The sequence below is a fragment of the Euprymna scolopes genome, chromosome 19 (genome assembly GCF_053919585.1).
Source record: "Euprymna scolopes isolate OS-2025 chromosome 19, ASM5391958v1, whole genome shotgun sequence".
NCBI classification, from domain to species: Eukaryota; Metazoa; Mollusca; class Cephalopoda; order Sepiida; family Sepiolidae; genus Euprymna; species Euprymna scolopes.
In genome coordinates this window covers 19,495,765-19,518,437 of record NC_136500.1, presented here as the reverse complement: position 1 = coordinate 19,518,437, position 22,673 = coordinate 19,495,765, and the positions used below count along the sequence as shown (strand labels likewise).

Below are 22,673 nucleotides of genomic sequence, written 5' to 3'. Positions count from 1 at the left end.
GGGTCAAAATTGAAAAATTGGTACGTGGGGTGGTTATGGGATTTTTATCTGTCAACTGTTTCACGAATGCACATGCATGCATTGTTCACATGAAAAATTACTTATGTTAAGAATAAGTAGGTTTGAAAACATTTTTTAAAGATCACATTAAGCTATCCTAATGGTTATCGTACTTAACTCATCATCTTTAGGTTTTGGTTTAGATTTAAGGTAGAGTATTTTTTTTTACTTACAAGAACTGAACTGTTTAGAAAAAAAAACATAATACTTGCACATCTCAGTTTCTTTCTAATTTTTTTTGTTTTGTTTTTTTACTTCATCTTTTTTAGAGGAATTTACCGTTACATTTAATATCTATGATATCTCTGCTTAAAATAAATAAGAATTCTGCATTAATTCGAAGACAATATTTATGTGTATTTTATGATTGGGCAACGCTGGGCGGCCTGCTAGTTAACTATATTTCGGTTAAGGTATATTTAACTTTTTTCTTTAACCTTTCCTAGAGAAAATTCTATATAAAAAGATTCACTGATTTGTAAAACAAAGGATTCAAGAATTAAGGAAACAAAATCACGAAAATGTGAAAATCTTTATCAATACAGAGTAGAGTAATTAAAAAAAAAAAAAAAAAAAAGAAATAGGTCACATATAACAGGAATGTGGATCAGACATTTTTGAATTTTTTCTTTTTACAAAATTGTTTACAATATCCTCTTCACTTTCATTTGAATACAACTTCATAAATTAGAAAATACTTTATTTTCATAAAAAAAAAATTATTACTTTAGTCTTCAATTGAACTTCTTTTTGGTTGCTGTGTATCTTTGCATATATTCTTCGTAGCCAGATACATTGTAAAACTGTTTCATGTCAAAAACGTTTCCTTCAATAGCAAAAAGCGCAACTTGAGAATTTTTCATGATATTTGGTGTAAATGCACTTATATCCAGGCAGTTCTCTTCAAGGCGTAATACTTTCAGTCTCGGACATTCAGCGAGTCCCTCAGGCAAAGTGGATACCTGCACAAAAGAAATTAATTTAATGATCATATATTACAAGACTGATCTTTTCAGTTAGAACAACTACTACTACTACTACTACTATTCTGCTTTGATTTCAAATAAAAAAAATGTAATGGCAATCAGAGAGAGGGAGAAAAAGAAAGCACAATTATCCCCTCCCTCTGAACTCTTCTTATGCTTCTTTATACCTGACTATGATACATTAGTTTGCATTTAAATTACCTCCCTTGAAAATTAATGACCATAATAATTTAAGATAGGTTTTGGTAATTTATTGGTTTGTTAAACTATAATCAACAAATCGATTTTTTAAATATATCGTTTTAAGCAAAAACAATATTACATACTTAATTGCCATATTGAAAATAATAATACATTAAAAAATTACGAAAATTCATTGAGTAGAACAACTGCTATTGTGTTTTTAGTAAGAAAAAGTCTATCGATATAGACAACAAATATTGCAGCCATGACACAAGTAATCTAAAATATTCTTCTCAGAGTTATGTCCCCTGTGTATAGTCTCCTCCTGCTTACTTTATAACAGCTAAATAAAAAATGCGATTTTACCCAATTTTCCATAAAAATTACTTTTAACTAGAAATAAATTTCTACTCGATTTTTCGTAATTTTTGGCATGACAATTAAGTATGTAATATTGTTTTTGCTTAAAAGAACATATTTTTAAAAAATCGATCTGTCGACTATCCTAACAAACACAATTTATTGTTCTTTATTAAATCACTCTAATTAGTGTTAAAATCGACACAACTATTGCATATATATATATATATATATATATATAAAATCAACTTTCATTTGTAATTTTATTATCTTATTTTCATACACACATATATATATATATATATATATATATATATATGTATATATATGTGTGTGTGTGTGTGTGTGTGTGTGTGAAAATAAGATAAAATTACAAATGAAAGTTGATTTTAAAAGTTAATTCCAAAAATTACATTTGTCACAGATAATAAGCCATAATTGCTTTTTTTTTTTTTTTTGTTAATTTGATTATATAGATTTTTAACAAAATCTGTGTTTTCTTTTATGTAACATAAAACTGGACACCACAGATGTGCATGAATGTTGTTTCTTCTTACATTTTGTCCACCATTTTAAAAACAGATTTTCTTAACAAAAGAAATGAATAACAAAAGAATCATTGAACAAAAGGATTTATCGAAAATACAAAAAATATTCTTTTGCATGAATGTCAACTCATGAGTGATTAATAACATTTCATTTCTCTGTTTTTTAATAGAATTGAATGCCACAGACTTCTCCATTTTGGATTGAGATTGGCATTTTATAGGTCACTAGCTATATCTATCTGGCATTGTGCCCGCACAGAGATACACTGCTGGTTTGAAAGTTTCCTAGGAAAAATAATTTAAAATATAGTCATGTTTATAATTTTGCCTTAAAAGAAAAGCTTAAAATAACATTTGCAATATGAGGTTAAGTAAAAAAAAAAAAAAAACTTAACGTGGTACTAAGATCGACTTTTTCCTTTCTGTTCATCTTAAGCATCATATTTTGGAATCCTTACCCTAAAAATATGACATGGTGAAATTTCAAATCAATTCATTATGTGTTGGCTTCCAAACTGCAGTTTTTGCAAACTATTGTAGTGTCAAATTAGACCAAGTCTTGTTTTTGAGGGTCCGGATATCAATTCAGCCTCCAAAAACGATTGATTAGTCTAATTCTACCAGTCCAATGGTTCTTATATTACATATTTCTCTTAGTTATTCAATGAAGATGAAATATTGTTAAAATCAAATAAAATCTGATGAGGGTGACAGAAATTTTATACTACGATTTTACCACATTTATTATTATTATTATAATTATTAATAATAATCATAATAATGATGATAATAATCACAATAACAATGATTACTGTACTTAAAAACGAGAATCAGAAAATCCTATGGGACATGGACGAAAAATCCATCCAAGCAAGAAGACCGAATGTCGTAATAATTAACAAGAAAGAAAAGTCCTGCCAAATCGTAGACTTTACTGTTCCAGCTGATCACAAGGTGAATATCAAAGAAAAGGAGAAATGGAGCAAATACACAGAGCTAGCTAAAAAACTGAAAGGAATATGGATGAATAAAATCAAGATAATAAGTATAATAGTAGGAGCACTAGGAACAATTCTGAAAAACTTTGAAAAAAGAATGGGAGAAATTGGAATCAGACGAATTGCTCGAAAGATAAAACGAATAAGATAATGAAAACATTTATTTGAAATATTAAGGAAAACCCTTGAATGCGGAAACTAATACACATGAACCATATGCGTGAGCCAGACAAACTGCTACAAAGACAAAACATGAAGATTTACATGGAATAAAGAACATTGAAGCTGCATATAAGTTCGCTACCCCCTCCCATTATGTCATCCCCCCCCCACAAAAGAAAAAGAAAGTGATGTCAAATAGTCGAGAAGGGTCAAGGATGATGGAAAGACCAAGCAGAAGGTGCTAACCAGACATCCACTGGACAAGTGCGAAGAGAACTGTGAATTTAGGGAGGTTTATTGCCACTCAAATTGCAGTGGAGACCAATGGCTGCTGTCAGCAAGAAATAAATGGCAAGTTATCAAAAAAGGTGAAGAGTACAGGAAATCTGAGGAGACTTGTTCTCACTCAGCTACCAGGGAACGCCACAAGTTGGTTTCAAAACGAGATCTTTGATGACCTGTGTAAAACCTTGTCAGCCAATAATAACAATAATACTAATCATAATATTAATAATCATCAAAATAATAAATATTAAGAATAATAATAATCATAATATTAATAGTCATCATAATCATTATTATTATGATCATATTAATAAGCATAATAATAATAATATTAAACACTAGCGGGGGTACCCGGCGTTGCCCGAGTGTTTGTTTCCGGGACGGGGGGGGGGGGGGGAGTTTTAAAAAAAGTTATGGTAGGTAAGTAGGAAGGATCAAACCCGGAGTCATGAGTAAAAGTAGGAAAATAAAGTGTGAAAAAAAAAACAAAAAAAAAACATCTGCAACGTTAACAGTTCGGCCACCAAGAAAAGTCCATTCCAGTTGTTTAGGAAAAAAAAAAAAAAAAAAAAAAAACGACTACGGTAGGTCGGCGCGAACGTGAAAATATAATGTGAATTGTCCAGCATGCTAACCACTACGCCACAGAGCACTGCAGCTTAGTTTAGTGATTTTAAATAACTTGACATGAAAGAACTACGAAGCCAAACCGGTGTTCTCTTCTCAACTGTTCCTTGTGAACGATCCCCAAACGGTGTTAAGTGGTGGCAGGGGGAGGAGAAATTTATTAGAGAGAAAATATTTTACCACTTCCATTGATCTTAACCGATTTTGGCCGTGACTTCTCAGCAGAAAAAGTATAAAGCCTATAACACACCTCAGATATTGTTCTGCCGTTTGTGCATATTATATTTGCATGAAATATCTTGATTTTTAATCCTATTAATGTCAAAATCAGACGGGAAAAAATGAGTTCATTTTATTTATATAGAGATAATGATATGTTAATAACAATATTAATAATAAAAATAATCATAATATTAATAACATTAATAAAATAATAATAGTAATAATAAAAAGAATAATCATAATATTAATAAGAATAATAATCATATTATAATAAAATATTCAAATAATAATCATAATCATTAATAATAATAATATTAATAATAATAATCATAATACTACTACTAATAATAATGTTAATAATCATAATATTAATAACAATCATAATAATAATCATATTTATATTATTAATAATAATAATAATAATAGTAATAATAATAACAAGTGAAACATAATATGTTAATAACAATATTAATAATAAAAATAATCATAATATTAATAATATTAATAAAATAATAATATTAATAACCACAATATTAACAATAATAATAATCATAATATTATACTAAAATATTAAAATAATAATCATTAATAATCATAATAATAAAATAATATTAATAATAAAATATTAATAATAATAATAATAATCATAATATTACTAATAATAAGATTAATAATCATAATATTAATAACAATCATAATAATAATCATAATATTTATATTATTATTATCAATAATAATAATTATAATAGTAATAATAATAATAACAACAAGTGAAGCATGCACAGTGAACGAAAAAAAAAAAAAAAAAAAAAAAATCGAGAAAGTTCAGTATTTGTCTCTACTCCCCATTTAACCTCAAAAGTCCCCAGGGCACGTCAAATCCTTAACATATTTAAATTTGAGTTCAGCACCATGCAAAACTGCTAAATAGACATACACAGAAAATTTTGTGCAAATATGGTAAAATAGTCCTCAAAATGGAGTATTTTTATTAGTCCTAAAAGAGCCCCCGGGGCACACACAAGAGTTATCGTGAAGTATAGACAAACAAAATATATATAGAGAGAAATCAGTTAGTTACAACTTTTTTAGAAAGTTTTATAAAAATCCAAGCCATCATTTTTTTTTTTTTAATATGCACAAAAGTGTAAATTTTAGCCATTTTAACTTGAAAGGCACCCTTAGGAGGGCGACCGGAGTTTTCCCGGAAAATCCGTTCTGTTACTTTTTTTACTCATATTATGTTTAATGTTTGTGCAAAATTTCAAAAAATTCCAAGGCATGGTTATCGAGAAAAGTGTGGATGGACAAAGGTGAATTTACAGGTCCACCCTCCTTTTGTCGAAGGGACCAATAATCATAATAATAATAATCTTCGGTTTAATATCTGTTTTACATACTGGCACGCATTGTGCAACTTTAAGAAATTGACTTTCAAACTAATCTATCTCTGCCAAGGTTTTTATTTATTTCTTTTTCTCTCAAGTACATTCCTTATCACTTCCTCCCATGTTTCCCTTGACCTTCCCATATCAACTGAACCTGCTATTTCAACTGTTTTACATCTAACAACCCAAGAACTCTCATTCTTTCAACATAAACATCTCATCAAAGTCTACTCTTCTAAACTAATCTCCCTATACTGTGAAGATTTAACCTTCCTCTGAAGCCATCAAAACTAAGCCTACCTTTAAGACTAACATAACACATCCATCATATCATTCTCATATCATTTCTCTCCATGCAACGCATGTCTTCAACTCTTATTAGCAAGGTTTCACTTCCATATATCCTCACACTGCATACACATGCCTGATAGATTTTTTTTGTTAGGCAGCAGTAAAGCTCTGCTGGTTAGTTAGAAATATACTGTAACCCGTTAAAACAATGTTTTTTTTTGACATGTTTTTCTTTTTATCATATCATTAACAGTAACTATGTAGCAGAAACCAAAATGCTAAACAATAAATAAAGATAATTTGCTGCACCTGCTACCTCAACTGTTGTACACTTACTAATTCACAAGCTCTCGTTCATTCTTTCAACGTGACAATACCATCAGTTTACTATTTTGAACACGTTTGTTTTAAGATGTGATAGAGGTAACAGTATAAGAGATTACATTGTTTGTCCTGTCCAGCCGACAGACTGCACTGCCAAATAATAACTAATTACCGTGCATGGGGAGGGAATGCTTCACAATAATTGGTAATAAACAAGTCTTCTGGTGCATTCAACCAAACTAGTTTGCAGAGCTTTACAGAAAAATTTGTCTTTAGTTAACCTTTGACAACTAAATATTTTTGCTTACTCACCAAATAGAAAAGTTACTATCCATATGATTTTTGGAATATGACATCTTCATTCCATAACGAGTAGGTACATCTTAATGATGTTTCTGCATTTTGTTTTTAAATAAGTGTAATTCTAAATATCCGCCGAATTTTATGTTGAGGCTTGAAGGAATAAACATTTCAATTTCTTTAGATTTGTTTTAAACAGTCTTCGTTTAAAAAAAAAAAAGAAAAAGAAAGAGTTTAAATAATTTGACTGCTCGTTTTATGAAAAATTAGCAGGGCTACCCAGCATTGCTCGGGACCGCATACAACAATGAGAAAAATAAAGTTGACTTTGAACATATGTGTTATTCTTAGGAGAGAGGATTTCTTATGTCTATATATCATTCGCTATCTCAAGCAAAAGAATATTTTACTTAATCTAGGACGTGAATTACACAAATTATTTATTAAATAATTGTACCTTCCCTAGGACAGGTAATTAACAGCACGAATATTAAATAATTTTACAATTCCTAGGACGGATAATGTACAACACATAGTTTAAATAATTTTACGAGGGGCGTGCAATAAGTAATGCCCCTGACCCACTTCCAGTTGTCTGATCTAGCTGAAATTTTTCATGTGCAATGATTTATATCTCTACGGGTTAAGTGGCAAATTACAGCTCTGAACTAATTGTGGTTTCTGTTTTACAGGTATTTGAACTGAGTCAGGTGTGAAATAGAGCCTGTTGAATGTCGAGCAGTGATCCGGTTTTTGTATTTGAAAGGACGCACACCACAGGAGACTTTTGATGAAATGAAAGAAACTTATGGTGATGATGCCCCATCATATGACCTTGTAAAACGCTGGCATCGTGAATTCAAACATGGCCAGAAGTCTGTGGAAACAGCTCCCAGACCTGGTCGCCCCCCTTCTGCCATTGATGAGGCATCTGTCCGTCAAGTTGAGGCTGCCATTTTGGAAAATCGGCGCATTACTATTTGCCAAATAGCCCAAGATTACTACAGGGTTTGTGGAAACTATCATTCATGACCATTTGCATATGCATAAGGTGTCTGCCAGATGGATTCTCAGGTTGCTCACACCATTCCAGAAGCGAGAATGCATTGAGTGCTCGAGAATGAATTTGGAGATGTGCCAAGAAGATGAGTCAAAGTTTTTCAAAAGACTGATTACACAGGATGAAACCTGGGTCCATCACTATGATCCAGAGACCAAAGCCCAGTCAATGCAGTGGAAGCACTTGGACTCACCACCTCCAAAGAAGACAAGGGTGCAGCCCTCCGCTGGCAAAGTCATGCTCACAGTCTTCTGGGACCAGGACAGAGAAGTGATGACAGATTTCCTGGCAAAGGATACCACAATTACAGGAACATATTATGCTTCACTTTTGAGGAAATTAAGGGAAGCTATCAAAATCAAGAGGCTGAGCAAGATCAGCAAAAGTACCCTCCTCCTGCAGGACAACGCTCTGGTCCACAACTCGCATGTTACCAGATCAGAAGCATGGGTGTGTGGTTATGAAATCCTCCCCCATCCTCCCTACTCTCCTGACCTTGCACCCTCTGACTTTCACCTCTTCCCAGCCATGAAGTTGTTTTTAAAAGGAAAGCGTTTCCCAGATGATGCAGCCTTGATTTCTGAAGTCACGTCATGGTTGGAGAACCAACCTGGGGTGTTCTACAAAAATGGTCTCCAGAGCTGCATCAAACGATGGGAGAAATGCATAGCTCTGGGTGGTTCCTATGTAGAGAAAGACTAATAACTGTGCCAGGTTTCTTTGCTCTACCGCTATGGGAAGTGGGTCAGGGACATTACTTATTGCACGCCCCTCGTACTTACCCTCTGACAGCTAATGTAAATATATCTGAAACAATTGAACATACTCTCGACAGGTATTATACAACATATACATACTAATTTCTCTTCCCACTAAAGCCAAATTTTAAGAAAAACGAATTCACTATTAGAAGATGGATCATTAAAATTTCTAAATAAATACATAAATACATTGTCTTGGTGAGTGATTAGGCAAGCTTGCTTCACCATAAAATTTGTCATTACTGTGTTTCTTTTCGCATCACAACCAACACTATAAGTTTAAGTGAAATTATATAATTTCTTGAATAGGACTCAGCAGATTTTCCAAATAAATATGTAAATATTATTTCAGCATGGTCCGTATTCCGTATGTCAGTTTCTTATTTAATAAATTGTTAGGTGAAAGTACAGAATAGTTTAAAAAATAACTTCCCCCTCCCCATATTAAGAATAGCTTTCTAAATAATGTTATTTAAGCACGGTCTGTAATCCGTCTGTCAGTTTTTATTTATTAAATTGTTAGGTGAAAGTACAGAATATTAAAAAATACCCTCCCCATATTAATAATGGCTCCCCTCCCCCTATTGTTAAAATATATTGTGTTGATGATTTTGTACCTTTGTTTTGTTTTTTTAAGGAGGAAATAATGCCTGGTAGGAAACTATATTATGCTTACTTAGCCTTGTTGCTGCCAAGAATTTTGAATGTCAACGTAATTAAAGGAATAGATTGTAAGATGGTTAACATCATGAAATTTGAAATTTTGTCATTTATTTGTTATATGCTCTGTAATTACATTGAGCTTAATAAATTAAGGATTAGTATAAATAAAAGGTGAAATATAATTAAAAAAAAACAAAACATATTTCCACAAATATGTATCTATAAAAGTGAAAGTGTCTGTGTCTGTGTGTGTGTCTGTGTACATTTCCATACGCAATAACTGTCAATTTTAAGTCTACAGACTCGAAATTTGATATACAAGGTACTGAGATTTGGGAAAATCGATGTGACCGGATTTCGGCCAGAAATTTGGCGATTAAGGGGTCAAAGTTCAACGATTTAACTTTTGAGAACTCTACCAAACTCCTCCGACAAGTTTTGGTCTAAACACTTGAAATTTTAGATATAGGTTCCTTGGGCATGGATCTAACTTAATAACTTGATTTGAGCCCAAAACAATAAATGTTAAGGGGTCATAATAGGGGTCAAATTAAAAAAAATTGACCGTTTTTTTGCTTGTTTGTTTTTTTTGCTCAGCATACATCTCCAAATACCTGGGCAACGCCGGGCCGAAATGCTAGTATATCTATAAAAGTGAAAGTGTCTGTCTGTCTGTGTGAATGTGTGTCTGTGTACATTTCCCTACACAATAACTCTGTTAATTTTTAGTCTACAGACTCGAAATTTGATATACAGGATACTGAGATTTGGGAAAATCTTTGTAATCCGTTTTCAGCCAGAAATTTGGCTGTTAAGGGGTCCAAGTTCAACAATTTGACCTTTGAGAACTCTACCAAACTCCTCCGACAATTTTGGGTATAAACACTTGTAATTTTAGATATAGGTTCCTTGGACATGGATCTAACTTAATAACTTAATTTGAGCCCAAAACAATAAATCTTAAGAGGTCATAATAGGGGTCAAAGTTTAAAAAATTTGACCTCTGCGGTCTATACCAAATTGCTCAGACAATTTCTAGCCTAAACATTTGAAATTTTACATAAAGGGTATTCAGAGATAGGGCAAGCTTTTTAATTGGTTTAGGTAAAAAATTTGAGCTACCAATATATAAATGTATGTATTTATGTTTGAATGTCTGCCCAACACTTTCGACAGAGGCGACGGATTTTCACAAGATCAGTATCGTTTTGAAGCTTGACCCTTCAGACGACAAATACCGAAAAATTGGCTAAAACATTAATTTCTTCACCCTCAACTGGGCACTTTTCAACAGGGAGGTGTCGATATTTTCGAAAGTCATCCCCTCTTTTCGATTTTCTAGTCTTAATTTAAACCTACGTCACTTCTGGTTTGGCGGTGGTCGTAACAGCAAAGACATCATGTTTTTTTCCATTCTTTTCCTCCTTCGCGGTACGGATTCGAGCCTGCCTTCCTACTACCATTTTTTTTTTTTGCTAAACACACCCCTCCAAACACCCGGGCAACGCTGGGCTGAAATGTTAGTATATATATATATATATATAATCTAGCTAGATTTGCCAGCTCATTATCAATTTGCAAAGTTAACTACTTAAAACGAAAATTGTTAAATAATACACATTTCATCCATAAATTAACATCATTCTCTTTCTATCAATGTAATTCTTTTAATAACTGACCCACAAATAAAAAAGATATGACTTGTTGAAGCACATTAGGTATGTAATATTGCCGATGTCCACGAAAATACAGTATATGCTTGTAATGCTACTTTTTGCTAAGATCAAAGTGTAGTATCTGTTCTGCTGCAGCATTTCAGCGACTTCATCTCACCCCCATTTGTTTTTTAAGGAGGAGATAATGCTCGGTAGAAAACTATTTGGTTACTTTGTCTTTTGGCTAAGATCAAAGTGTAGTGGCCACTTTTAATGTGAGGGGCATTAGGTGTCGAAGCAAAACCGTGCACGTGCTGAGAGATCTGGTGTCCCTTAAGGTAGATATCGCCGCTATATAGGAGATCCATTTTGTTTCTGACGGGGATTGTCAGGTGCTGGTAAGCGACTTTGATGTTTACTCAGCATATGGCAATACCTATAGTCATGGAATCTCCTTGTTAGTGTCGGTGAATGTTGTTCATGCGAGTGATCGTTGTTGATGTTGCCATTGATAGCAGTGTGTTTCGCATTGCCCCGATTTATGCACCCAATTCTGCGGTAGAGAGGGTTTTCTTTTTTCAGCGGTTGGAGGGCTTCCTTGAGAATCTGGAGAGGTTAGTTTTAATGGGTGATTGGAATGCCATCCTTGATTCCAAGGTAGATAAGGTCGGGGGGGAGGGAGTAGCGGGTCGGTGTGGTGCGACAGCAGTCTGTCTGACCTGATGGTTTCGTGCGACCTTGTTGACAGATTTCGTTTGGATTAACCGGAGCGGGAGATGTGGACATGACATGCTAGTGTGCCTTCCCATCCAAGCACATACTTGGATTGCATGTTAATTAGAAGACGTGACGTAGACTTTCTATCTTGCCTCACGTTCCACTCTTTAGGACATTCTTATAAACTCATAAACTTGTTATTGCCCGTTTGAACTTAAGTGCTAGGCCTAAGCTAGCTGCATACTGGAAGTTTAACAGCTCCTTGTTGGAGTTGGAAGACTACCGATTTAAGGTGACAGAATTAATTTAGCGGGCACTAGTGGGGGCGGTTACAGAGAGTAAGTGGTGGGGTAGTATTAAGGCCAAAATTAGATGCTTCTGTGTCCGGTACAGCCAACGCCTTGCACTAGATAAGGCTAAGGCAAAGAAGCACATAGAGGATGGGATAACCCGGGCAGTGGGGGGGGGGGGCTAGATAGCAGTAGCTAAAGAAGACCTCAACCGCTTGGCTAGTGAGCGGTATAAGGGCCAGATAGTTAGGGCTAGGTTAATGAAAGTCTCTAACGAAGCTATTAACGTTGATGCTGTTGAGCATAAGGTTGGTTTGGACGGGTACATTCGGAAAGTATAACCTGGAAGGATACGCCCTCGTTTCAACATGGAAGATCTGCGAGCGGTTTCGGGAGCATCTATCGGAGCGCTTCACCCAACTACCCAGACTCAGGGTCGAAGAGTTTGGCAGCTGTTTGGCTGACTTGCCCCACCTCACAGCAGCTTGAACGGCTAGTTGTGATGGTCTAATTACGGAACATGAAGTCATTACTGCGTTGAAGCAGGTCGGCTGCAACAAGTTCCCGGGGCTTGATGGTCTACACTACGAATTCTTCTTGAGGCTATCGTCCATATTGGTCCCTATTCTGAAGGATGTGTTCAACCATTGGTTTGCTCAAGGTTCCATCCTTGGACAGGTGACCAAGCAAGTGATCACATTGCTGAGGAAAGGTCAATGGTGGGGTGGAAAATTTTGATGATTTTAGGCCCTTGACTCTGCTAAACACAGAGTTAGATTTTGGCAAAGGTTCTTGCGAATCGCTTGCAGGTTGTCATCACTGACTTGATCGAACCGGACCAGAGCTATGATGCGAAGGGGAGATCGATTCAAGACAATCTGCATTTGATCGACATGATCATAGAGGGAATAGAAGATGACACTGAGGCCGTGCTGATCAGTTTGGATCAGTCCAAGGCTTTAGATAGAGTCGACCATTGGTTCCTGGGATCTGTGCTAGAGGCCGCCGGTTTTAATCTGGACTTCCGCAAGTGGATCTTTGTCCTGTATGACAGGCCAACGGCAGCAATGATAAGCTTTCGGAGTCATTTGCTATCTCTCGATCAGTTGGGTTAGGGTTGCCCGCTGTCGCCTCTTTTGTACATCCTGGCGTTGGAGCCCCTCCTTCGCCATTTAAGGGACGAGGCGACTACACCAGTCTTGCATAGTATAGCTTTACCTGGAGGCACAAGAGCCGGGGTTTCAGCATTCGCCGATAACGTCACTGTATTTGTGCCTTGCCCAACAGACATTGAGATGGTGACCGAGACGCTGGCTTGATACGAAGAAGTCTCAGGGGTCGTCTTCAATTGCAGCAAGTTTGTTGGCCTGCGATTGGGTGCCTGGACTGGAGTAAATTCGCTTCCAGCCAGCTGGACCAATGGTCTGGTCTGTGTTTGCAGTGTCTGGTTTGGACTGGGTCTTCAGCTGGAGAAAAACTGGTCAGAAATAGAGACAAAGGTCAAATCGTTGGTCAAGACTTGGATTCGAAGGAAATTGTCTTTGAAGGTCAGGCGGAGGCGTATGCTACATATGTCTTTCCAATCATCCTTTACCACATATCTGTACTTCCCCTCCCTGCAGAACACCTAACCAGCTTACAAAAGTACCTCACCTCACTTCTGTAGGACGAGGGTGAGCACTATGTCTGTAGAGAGATCTGTGTTCAAAGACTGAGCGAGGGAGACCTTGGACTGCCTGATCTCGTGTCACAGACACGCTGAGAGGATGGCTTTCCTGGGTTGTTCACTAAATGAGGACATTCCTTGAGTCCTTGCTGTCAGGAACTTGTTTCCCAACCTCAAGCCTAACCCTTCAGTAGAAGGCTGTCATAGGCCGAATGGGGAACATAGGTTCTTTGCCGAATGCCGAACCGCACTTAGAGCTTTGCCGGGGACCAGTGTCATCGAATAGTCTAGGAACAGGCTTTATCGGGAACTATTGGTGGGCACCACGAAGGATCCCCTTGGGAAGTGGAAGATATGGTCGAGGGAGATTCGCTCTCAGTGGAGTTGAGCGCCGGGACAGGACTTTCTGACTAAATTGGAATTTTCCTTTACCTAGCGACTGGTCCGAAATTACTGGCTCTCTTTGATGAATCCAACATGTACAGAGACATTATTATTATTTTTGTACATGAACATTTTTCTAGCTTTGCCCCATCCCCAACCACAAACTTTTTGTACATAACCGAAATAAATTTAAGACGTTTGTTAGATGAATTGAACTTTTTATCCTTACACACACACAAAAAGAAAATGCACACACACACACAAAAACAAATTCTTTACAAAATCTTTTTTTTACAAATGTATATAGCTTTACAAAAACGCTAGTGAATTAAGTAGGTCTAACTCCACAGAGTGAATGAGGTATTGTGGTAAATGTTGCCAGTAAAGAGTAAGTTTCCAACGTTTTTAAAAATAACAAGTCACAAAGACTCTGTACCCCCCCTCTCCCCAACTTTTTAGAAGGCCTTGTGTCTAAATTTGCTGTATGTTTTTATTCTTTTCAATTTTTATTGTAAATTTTAAACTTCATGCAATAACTTATATATCTAAGATCAAAGTGTAGTATCTGGTCTGATGCTGAGTTTCATTTTTTTTTTGTTCTCGGTTAATGGAGGACATAACAATAACAGAGACAATTATTTTTGTTCCTAATATCCCAATGCATTGATTGTTGTCGAAATCAGTGAAATTGCTCATTTTTTAATAAAATCAATTACTTGTTTTAATCGGAGACAAAAAAAAAAAAAAGAGACCCACAACAGTGCACCGAGAGGAAGTTTTACATGCCTTCCTGCAGTGACTTAGTTGACAATATATTGTAGTGTACAATGCACTGTAGAGAACCTACAGTTGATTTTATAAAATTATTTTATAAATATTTGTGCTCTAAACAGAAACATTCAGCACAAATATGCTCCTATATTTTCAAAGAACCTACTGTTGATTTTATATGCTAGGCCATTCTGCTTGTGCGGTGATAAAACTTCTAAAATGCACTGGTGATGTTAGGCTGTATAAGGGTGTTAACTTTGATCCAAATGGGATTTGTTCCTTCTTTAATCAAATTTTATCAATTTTCGATACTCATTAGGACATTTTGATATAAAACCTATCTCAGAACACTCCCATTGACATAAAGTACATTTGTGTGAAATTTAAAAAAAAAAATAAAGACTTGGCCCAACCGCTTTAGAGTCCAAATGAAAGGAACTCTCACATACATACACACACAGTGCCTTGTACATATATGTACTAGCAGGTCGCCTGGCATTGCCCAGTCGTAAAATATGCTTAAATATTTTCATTAATGCAGATTTCATATTTGTCATATTATATTGGATCCAATATATAGTAATGATTTAAAAAGTTTTTTAAAAAAATGATTCATGTGCCATCACCAAGAATCGAAACCAAAACGTTTAGCTTACGATTTACTTTTCCCTTTGACATTAATGCCCGAGCTATGAAGACATGCTTGCTGCAAGGTTAAAAATTAAAACATGAACCAATAGCTATTATGTTATGCATGCATATTCGTAATGCCGTCATTTGACCGTCAACTGGCAAATTCCATTTCTTTAATTTTCACACTTTTGCACCGATTTTCCCTGGCTAAAACCCAAATATAAAGTTTCGCATGGGTTCGAATACCATATTTTAAACAAATATACATACGCATACATTAATATATATAGAAAGAGGTTTGTGTTTACTACAACCTTTTTATGCAAATATTATGCAAGTATAAATCATGTAAAATATCTGCATGAATATAATTACACGTAATACATTAACTATAGATGATCATCCCATAAGAAAAACGAAAAGCTAATAGGGAATTAATTAAAATGAATGTTTAAAAGAAAATGCAAATTAGCTAGATTTTTTGCAGATGAATGTAATTCCATACCCAATATATAATAAAGTTGTATTTTCTTTTTAAATAAACAGAAAAGAGGATTTTTAATATGAATATCAATACACAAAATTAAAAAAAATTATGGGAATATAGATAAGAGTAGAGATAACCAATTTGTGTTTCATAGCTTGTTAAAGTCACATAAATACTTAAAAATAAATTTTCTAATCATTCTTTCTGACTGCAGCAAATTATCTTTATTCATTTTTTTAACACAAACTGGCTTTGGTTTCTGTTATATGTCATGTTTGTCGATGGCCTATGGCAAAAAAAGAAATGTAAGATTATTTTAGCTAACCGGCAGAGCTTTACTGCTGTCAACCCAAAAACATCTATCAGGCATATGTATGCAATGTAATGATATGCAATGTAATGATATATGGAAGTGAAACCTTTCTAGTAAGGGTCGAAGACATGCGTTGCATGGAGAGAAATGATATGATGGATGTGTGATGTTAGTCTTAAAGGTAGGCTTAGTTTTGATGGCTTTGGAGGAAGATTTAATCGTGACAGTATAGGGAAAGGAGTGCAGAAGAGTAGACTTTGATGAGATGGTCACGTTGAAAGAATGGATGAGAGTTCTTGGGTTATTAGATGTAAAAGAGTTGAAGTAGTAGGTTCAGTTGATATGAGAAGGCCAAGGAAAGCTTTTTTTTTTTTTTTTTTTTTACAAAGGCATTACCACATTATCAAGGCCCAGAGGCCACTCAAGGATAAGGGTTAAAGAGTGCACAGTAGAAATTGGTCAATATAGTAACCATTAGTAATGAAAATTTGGCAAATTTAATAACCTATATGGAACGGTCCATCAAGAACTTATTTACTTTAGACTTGAACACAACCATATTGTAGTCAGCCGGAAAGCAGGAAACCGGAAGACAATTCCACAGGCGTGCAGTTCTAAGAAAGAAGCTTTGTTCATGGAATCTACGTTTAGGTTTAGGCACAGATAAAGAGTGGGGGAAATTATTGATAGTGTTTACAGCTAGACGAGTGTTTCTTGTGAAAGTTTGGCGAGGGGGGACCATAGATTGAAGCTCAGTTGAACACTTTCCATGAAAATAACGATACATCAGAGACAAACTCGCAACATCTCTTCTGTGAGATAGAGGTTGCAAGGAGGAGAAAAGGACATCTCCTACGAGGCTACGAAGTCTATTTTGAACTCTATCAAGGCAGGACAAGTCCTTTCTAGCAGCTCCTGCCCAGATGTGGCAACAGTATTCCATCCTTGGACGTACCTGGCTCTTATATAGATAGAGAATAGCATCAGCAGTGAGATATCTACTGGATCGATAGAAAGATCCCACCATTTTTCCAGCGGCCTTGGCAACAGATTTGATATACGTGTTCCATTTAAGATCAGGAGTAATGGTCAAGCCCAGAAGCTTGTCAAAACTTGAGGCCTCCCAAAGACGAGAGCCATTCATTTCAATTGATGACAAATGTGGATTAGAATGTTGATGATGTAAAGAGAGAAGCTTGGTTTTAGATGCATTAAAAGTAACCAGCCACTCCTTTCCCCATTGTACTACGTGCTAAAGATCAGAGGAGAGAGAATTGGAGAGAACTTGGTCGTTTACTGTCTTAGATGTGGTACCATAAATGGTAGTGTCGTCAGCATAAATGTCTACAAATGATGTAAGGATATGATTTGGAAGATCATTAATGTAGATCAGGAAAAGAGTTGGGCCCAGGATGGATCCCTGAGGGACACCGGCATTAATACTGTGAGCTTCTGATTTTTGCCCCTCAACTACTACTCTTATGAACCTATCAGAAAGAAATGATTTAATAATTGAGAAGTAAGAAGTGCAAAAAAAAATGTATTTGAGAGAAAGAGGGATAAATAAGAATTAGTTTTTCAGAGATAGTTTAGCTTGGAAGTCAACTTCTTAAAGCCGTCCAACACATGCCAGCAGATCAAATGGATGTTAAACCAAATATGATAATGATTTTCTTCGTGTAAACATATGATTTTAAAGGAGTATATAGTTAGGTAAGCAAATATTAGATCTAATGCATTAGATATTAGAGCATATATCAGTATATTTTCCAGTGTCATTTACTTCCCCTTAACATAATTACAAAGTTGTTGAAAACAAATATACAACTAAACGCATTCTTAAAAACACCTTGAGCAGTATTACATTTGAGATGAGGATTGATAATCCATATTATTTGGATTCTTCTGACTACTGTTCTCATTTGTGAGTGTTATTTTTACGACTTTTCATAATCTCCAACCTTCTTCAGGCATATGTTACTGAATGCAAGGATCTTTATGTCAACCTCAGTGATGTGCATGGATTTTCGAATGGAACCCTTTATTTAATCTACATGAGTAGTATACTTTCATTCCATCAGACGTAATTCCTAAGTAATTCGCAATTGTACTTTTGAATATCGCCCACACTAAGATTGAACCTTCAACCTACAGAAGAGTGTAACTTATAACTGAATTTTACCAAGTACTCTAGCCACTATGCCACGGGTGCTTATCATCATCATTATTATTGATAGTACAATGATTTTTTTTCAGATGAGGATTGAGTATTTGTATTATTTGGATTCTGCATACTACTATTCTCATCTTGAATGTTATTTTCACAACATTCTGGTTGATGTAACCACTGATCTTCTTCAGGTATATTTTGTTGAACTCATGAATTGTTTTACCAAACTTGAGAATCTGCACGGAACTTCGAGTGGAATTCTTTAATTCATGGAGATAGCATGTTCTCGTCCCATCATCCATGACCAGGTAAAAGTTCTAAGTAATTAGCAATGTGTTTTGAGTATCTCCTGCAGTGAAGATTGAACCTGCAACCTCCGAAACAGTGTAACTTTTACCACAGAATTTTACCATGTACTTTTTTCACTACGCATGTTCAAACATGCATTTATTTTCGAGTTGGTCCTGAAATTGCATTCATCTGTCCCTGCTATGCACTCTCCCCATGTCCCAATTGAAAACCAAAAGTGATTCGTCCTAGTCGTGCACAAGTGCCGATCTTTTAATGACGATTTGCTAAGAATTTTAAAGTTACTTGAAATAACTATTTGACAGTTTAAATACTTCTAAATTCTTTTCAGATTTCGAAGATTCATGAAATAACTCATTCTTTTCAATTATTCACGATATAAAATAAGTGACTTGCTTACAAAGAAACTGAAATGCATTCTGCCGGGTTTAATAAGTAATTATATTGAAGTTGTTAGCTACCAAATTTTAGAATCTACATCTGTCTAGTTTTCAGAATGGTGACAGAGCAAACATATGCACTGTGTTAAGTTATTGTCCGATTTTTGTAGCATTAAGAAATTTGTTTTATTATTTTTGTGGGTTGTTTGCAAATAGTAATTTGGTTTTCATTTTGCAAACATTCCGAATTATGATTAGCGTTTTTTTTTTTTATTCCCTTAATTCTACTACTAATCCTAAGTCCGAGTGGCAACTCCTCTTCCAGTATGTTCGGAGGTTTAGGGGCACTCGAACTTAGGGTTATTGATAGGTTTAAGTCAACATATGTTCTGTAAAATATAAATGATACAATCAAAGTGTTTATTAAAAATAATATTAAAATATTACAAATCAATCATCAATGACAATCCAATAGGGATTATTGCCGACGAATGTGTTTTTTTTGGTACTTTCGAATCTGTCATCGGGCTATTAAAAAAAAAAAAAAAAAAAAATTAATGGTAGGTACTCGTGCATCTACGTTAACTTGCTTAAATAATAACGTTATTATTTAGAAAGCCATTCTTAACATGGGGAGGAGGGTGCCTGCCTTGCAACTATTCTGTACTTTCACCTAACAATTTAATAATAATAAAAAAAAGATATTGTAAAACTTTAATTTAATTTGAAAATATTATTTTAAAATAGCGCGGTTCAATAAGTGCATACGCACCAAACAGTATTTAAGTTAAATTCAACAATTTTTATATTTTTGTTCACTAAACTGTTAGGTGAAAGTACAGAATAATTACAAAACACCATCCCCATGTTAAAAATGTGTTTCTAAATAATAACGTTATTTCAGCACGCTATGCACAAGTACCCGTTATATATATATATATATATATATATATATATATATATATATATATATATATATATATATATATATACACACGATGAATAATTCAGCGTCGCTTGGACTAATCCGTAAAAGTCAAAGTAAATTTAATATAGTTTATTATTTTGTCCTGTCACCGATTTGTAAGTCAGGCAGAACGTGTTTCAACATAATCGTTTAATTTTTAAAGTAAATTATTTTTTGTAGGATTAAGAAAACAAAAAGGTGCTTATGCTATATTTAAGTTACTTAAATTAAGTAGTATTTTCAAGTTAAATTGAAGTTTAGTGCTAATGCACTTATTGATCCGCGCTATTTTTTTAAATCGTATTTCTAAGTTTAATTAAAGTTTTATGGGTACTCATGCAGAGAGTGATCCGTGTTGAAATAACGTTATTATTTAAAAAGCCATTCTTAACATGGGGAGGGGGAGGATGTTTTGTACCTATTATTCTGTATTTTAACCTTACAATTGAATTAAAAAAAAAAAAACTTTAATTAAACGTGGAAATACGATTTAAAAAATAGCGCGGTTTTATGATAGTTTTTTTTTATTATTATTATTATTCAATTGTAAGATTAAAGTACAGAATAGGTACAAAACACCATCCCCATGTTAAGAATGGCTTTCTATATGATAACGCTATTAGTTTAGAACGGTAACGTAAATGCGTAAGTACAAAGTTATTTTACACTATTGCATTTTTTGTTTTGATAAATATTCGATTAACAATCACTAAAAAAAAAAAAAAAAAAATGGGGGGGGTGTATTACTGTACACATAGATTCGAAAAAGTTGTCAAAAAACAAATATATAACAAATAAATATTATCAAAGGCAAGATAAGTTACTTTTCTACCTAACTGGATACATTTTTTTTGTTTTTATTCAATGTAACATTTTTATTCAGCTTGAAAAACATGCAGTGTTTACCGATGTATTGGAAAATTCAAAATGGCGCCCGACACTCTCTTTCACACGGTAAGTTCAGGAAAAGATGTTATAAATAATAAACTAGACCAAATACTGTTAGAAATTCGCTCATTATATGTTACCGTAACATAAGTTAACATATATTCGGTGTTTTTTTAATAGTATTTTATCTGGTTTATTATTTATAACACCTTTTCCCAAACTTACCATGTTAAAGAGAGTGTCGGGCGCCATTTTGAATTTTCCAATACATCGGTAAACACTGCATGCTTTTCGAGCTGAATAAACATGTTACATTGAATAAAAACAAAAAAATGTATCCAGTTTGGTAGAAAAGTAACTTATCTTGCCTTTGATAATATTTATTTGTTATATATTTGTTTTTGACAACTTTTTCGAATCTATGTGTACAGTAATACAAACCCCTAGGGTTTTCATTTTTTGGTACTAATGCACTTACTGATCCGCGCTATTTTTTAAATCGTATTTTCAAGTTTAATTAAAGTTTTATATGTTTTTTTTTTATTCAATTGTAAGGTTAAAGTATAGAATAGTTGCAAAACATCCTCCCCATGTTGAGAATGGCTTTTTAAATAATAACGTTATTATTTCAGCACAGATCAATAAGTGCATGAGTACCGATTTTTTTTTTCTTTGCAGCATCTTAGTTTCTTAAATTGTTAGATGAAAGTATAGAATAGTTTAAAAAGACCCCATCTCAACATTGTCGAAAATAACGTTATTATTTAAGCAAGGGCCGTATTCTGCAGAAGTATCGCTTTTATTTTTATTTTTTGATGTGAATAGGGGGGAAATTGCTAACATCAATAATACCTCGGATCTTTCCACGAAAACAAGAAATTGTTTAATGTGGGGTAGGAGAGTTTCAAGGGGGGGGGGGTACTCTAATAGGAGACAAAAATAGTGGTGAACGGACCTGTCGGCATTCGACGGTATCTCAGGCTATCGCCAATAAAACATACCCTCACTCCTGAAGGATGAGGTAATACATGGGAAGATAATATAGGACCGAACTAAATTTTTATTTATTTTATGATTGTTTGTTTACCTGGTTTTGGTTAAGGTTTAATTCAATGGCGTGTAATTCGTTAATGTTGGCTGGAAATCGCGTGATTCGATTCGAAGAGAGGTCAACCGCGTCGAGATTCTTTAAAGAACAGAGTTGTTCCGGGAAAGTCTGGAAATGGTTCTTGGAGAGATTGACCGTTCTGAGGTGGGCCAAAGTCGCCACGGATGGCGGTAACGAAGTGAGGAGGTTCATTTCGGCTGTCAAACATTCGAGCTTCTTTAATTGTTTCAGTTCTTCATCGGGAAGATGGCGCAGCTGATTGTCACTGACAACTAATTGTCTCAACATGGTGAAAAGGCCGATATTAGGGGGGCATAGATGTTGGATTTTGTTCTGGGAAACGTCCAACGTCCGAAGGTTTTTGGTAAGTCTCATTAGATCGGGTGGAAGTTCCTTCAAACCGAGACGAGACAACTGACAAGCGCCCGTCTTGGAGGCAGTTTCGATATGTTGTTTAACATTAGAGTTGCCCATCTTACAAACAACCCATTAAGCACTGAAACCGAAGATAATTACAGTTTTAAAAGGTCAAGACGGAAGTAAAATTAATAATCGATAATAGTTAAAAACGAATCACTTTCTTTTTTCAAAGCGTAATCATTATTTTTTTGTCGTCGTCATCAAATGAACTAGACATAAGCAGCCATTTTGATGTGTTATTATTTATTTTTTTTGTTCTTTTTTGACAAGAGTTACGGGGATTGAATTTCACATATG

General features: G+C 34.5%; 2 protein-coding genes across 2 annotated transcripts in view; one reads left to right on the top strand and one right to left on the bottom strand.

Annotated features, from left to right (window-relative positions):
* Nucleotides 1-573: 573 nt before the first annotated feature.
* LOC145303468 (leucine-rich repeat-containing protein 57-like) lies at nt 574-22,633 on the bottom strand. Its single transcript, XM_080144811.1, has 2 exons — nt 21,936-22,633; nt 574-1,022 (listed from the first exon to the last, which is right to left on the bottom strand). The coding sequence occupies exons 1-2, from the start codon at nt 22,428-22,430 to the stop codon at nt 795-797; spliced, it is 723 nt and encodes a 240-aa protein (XP_080000937.1). The 5' UTR covers nt 22,431-22,633; the 3' UTR covers nt 574-794.
* Nucleotides 20,016-22,673, top strand: part of LOC145303467 (methionine aminopeptidase 1D, mitochondrial-like) — a 52,773-nt gene continuing 50,115 nt past the window's right edge. Inside the window, exon 1 of the mRNA XM_080144809.1 lies at nt 20,016-20,158. The gene's annotated coding sequence lies outside the window, so the exon portion shown is untranslated. The remainder of the gene's footprint in view (nt 20,159-22,673) is intronic.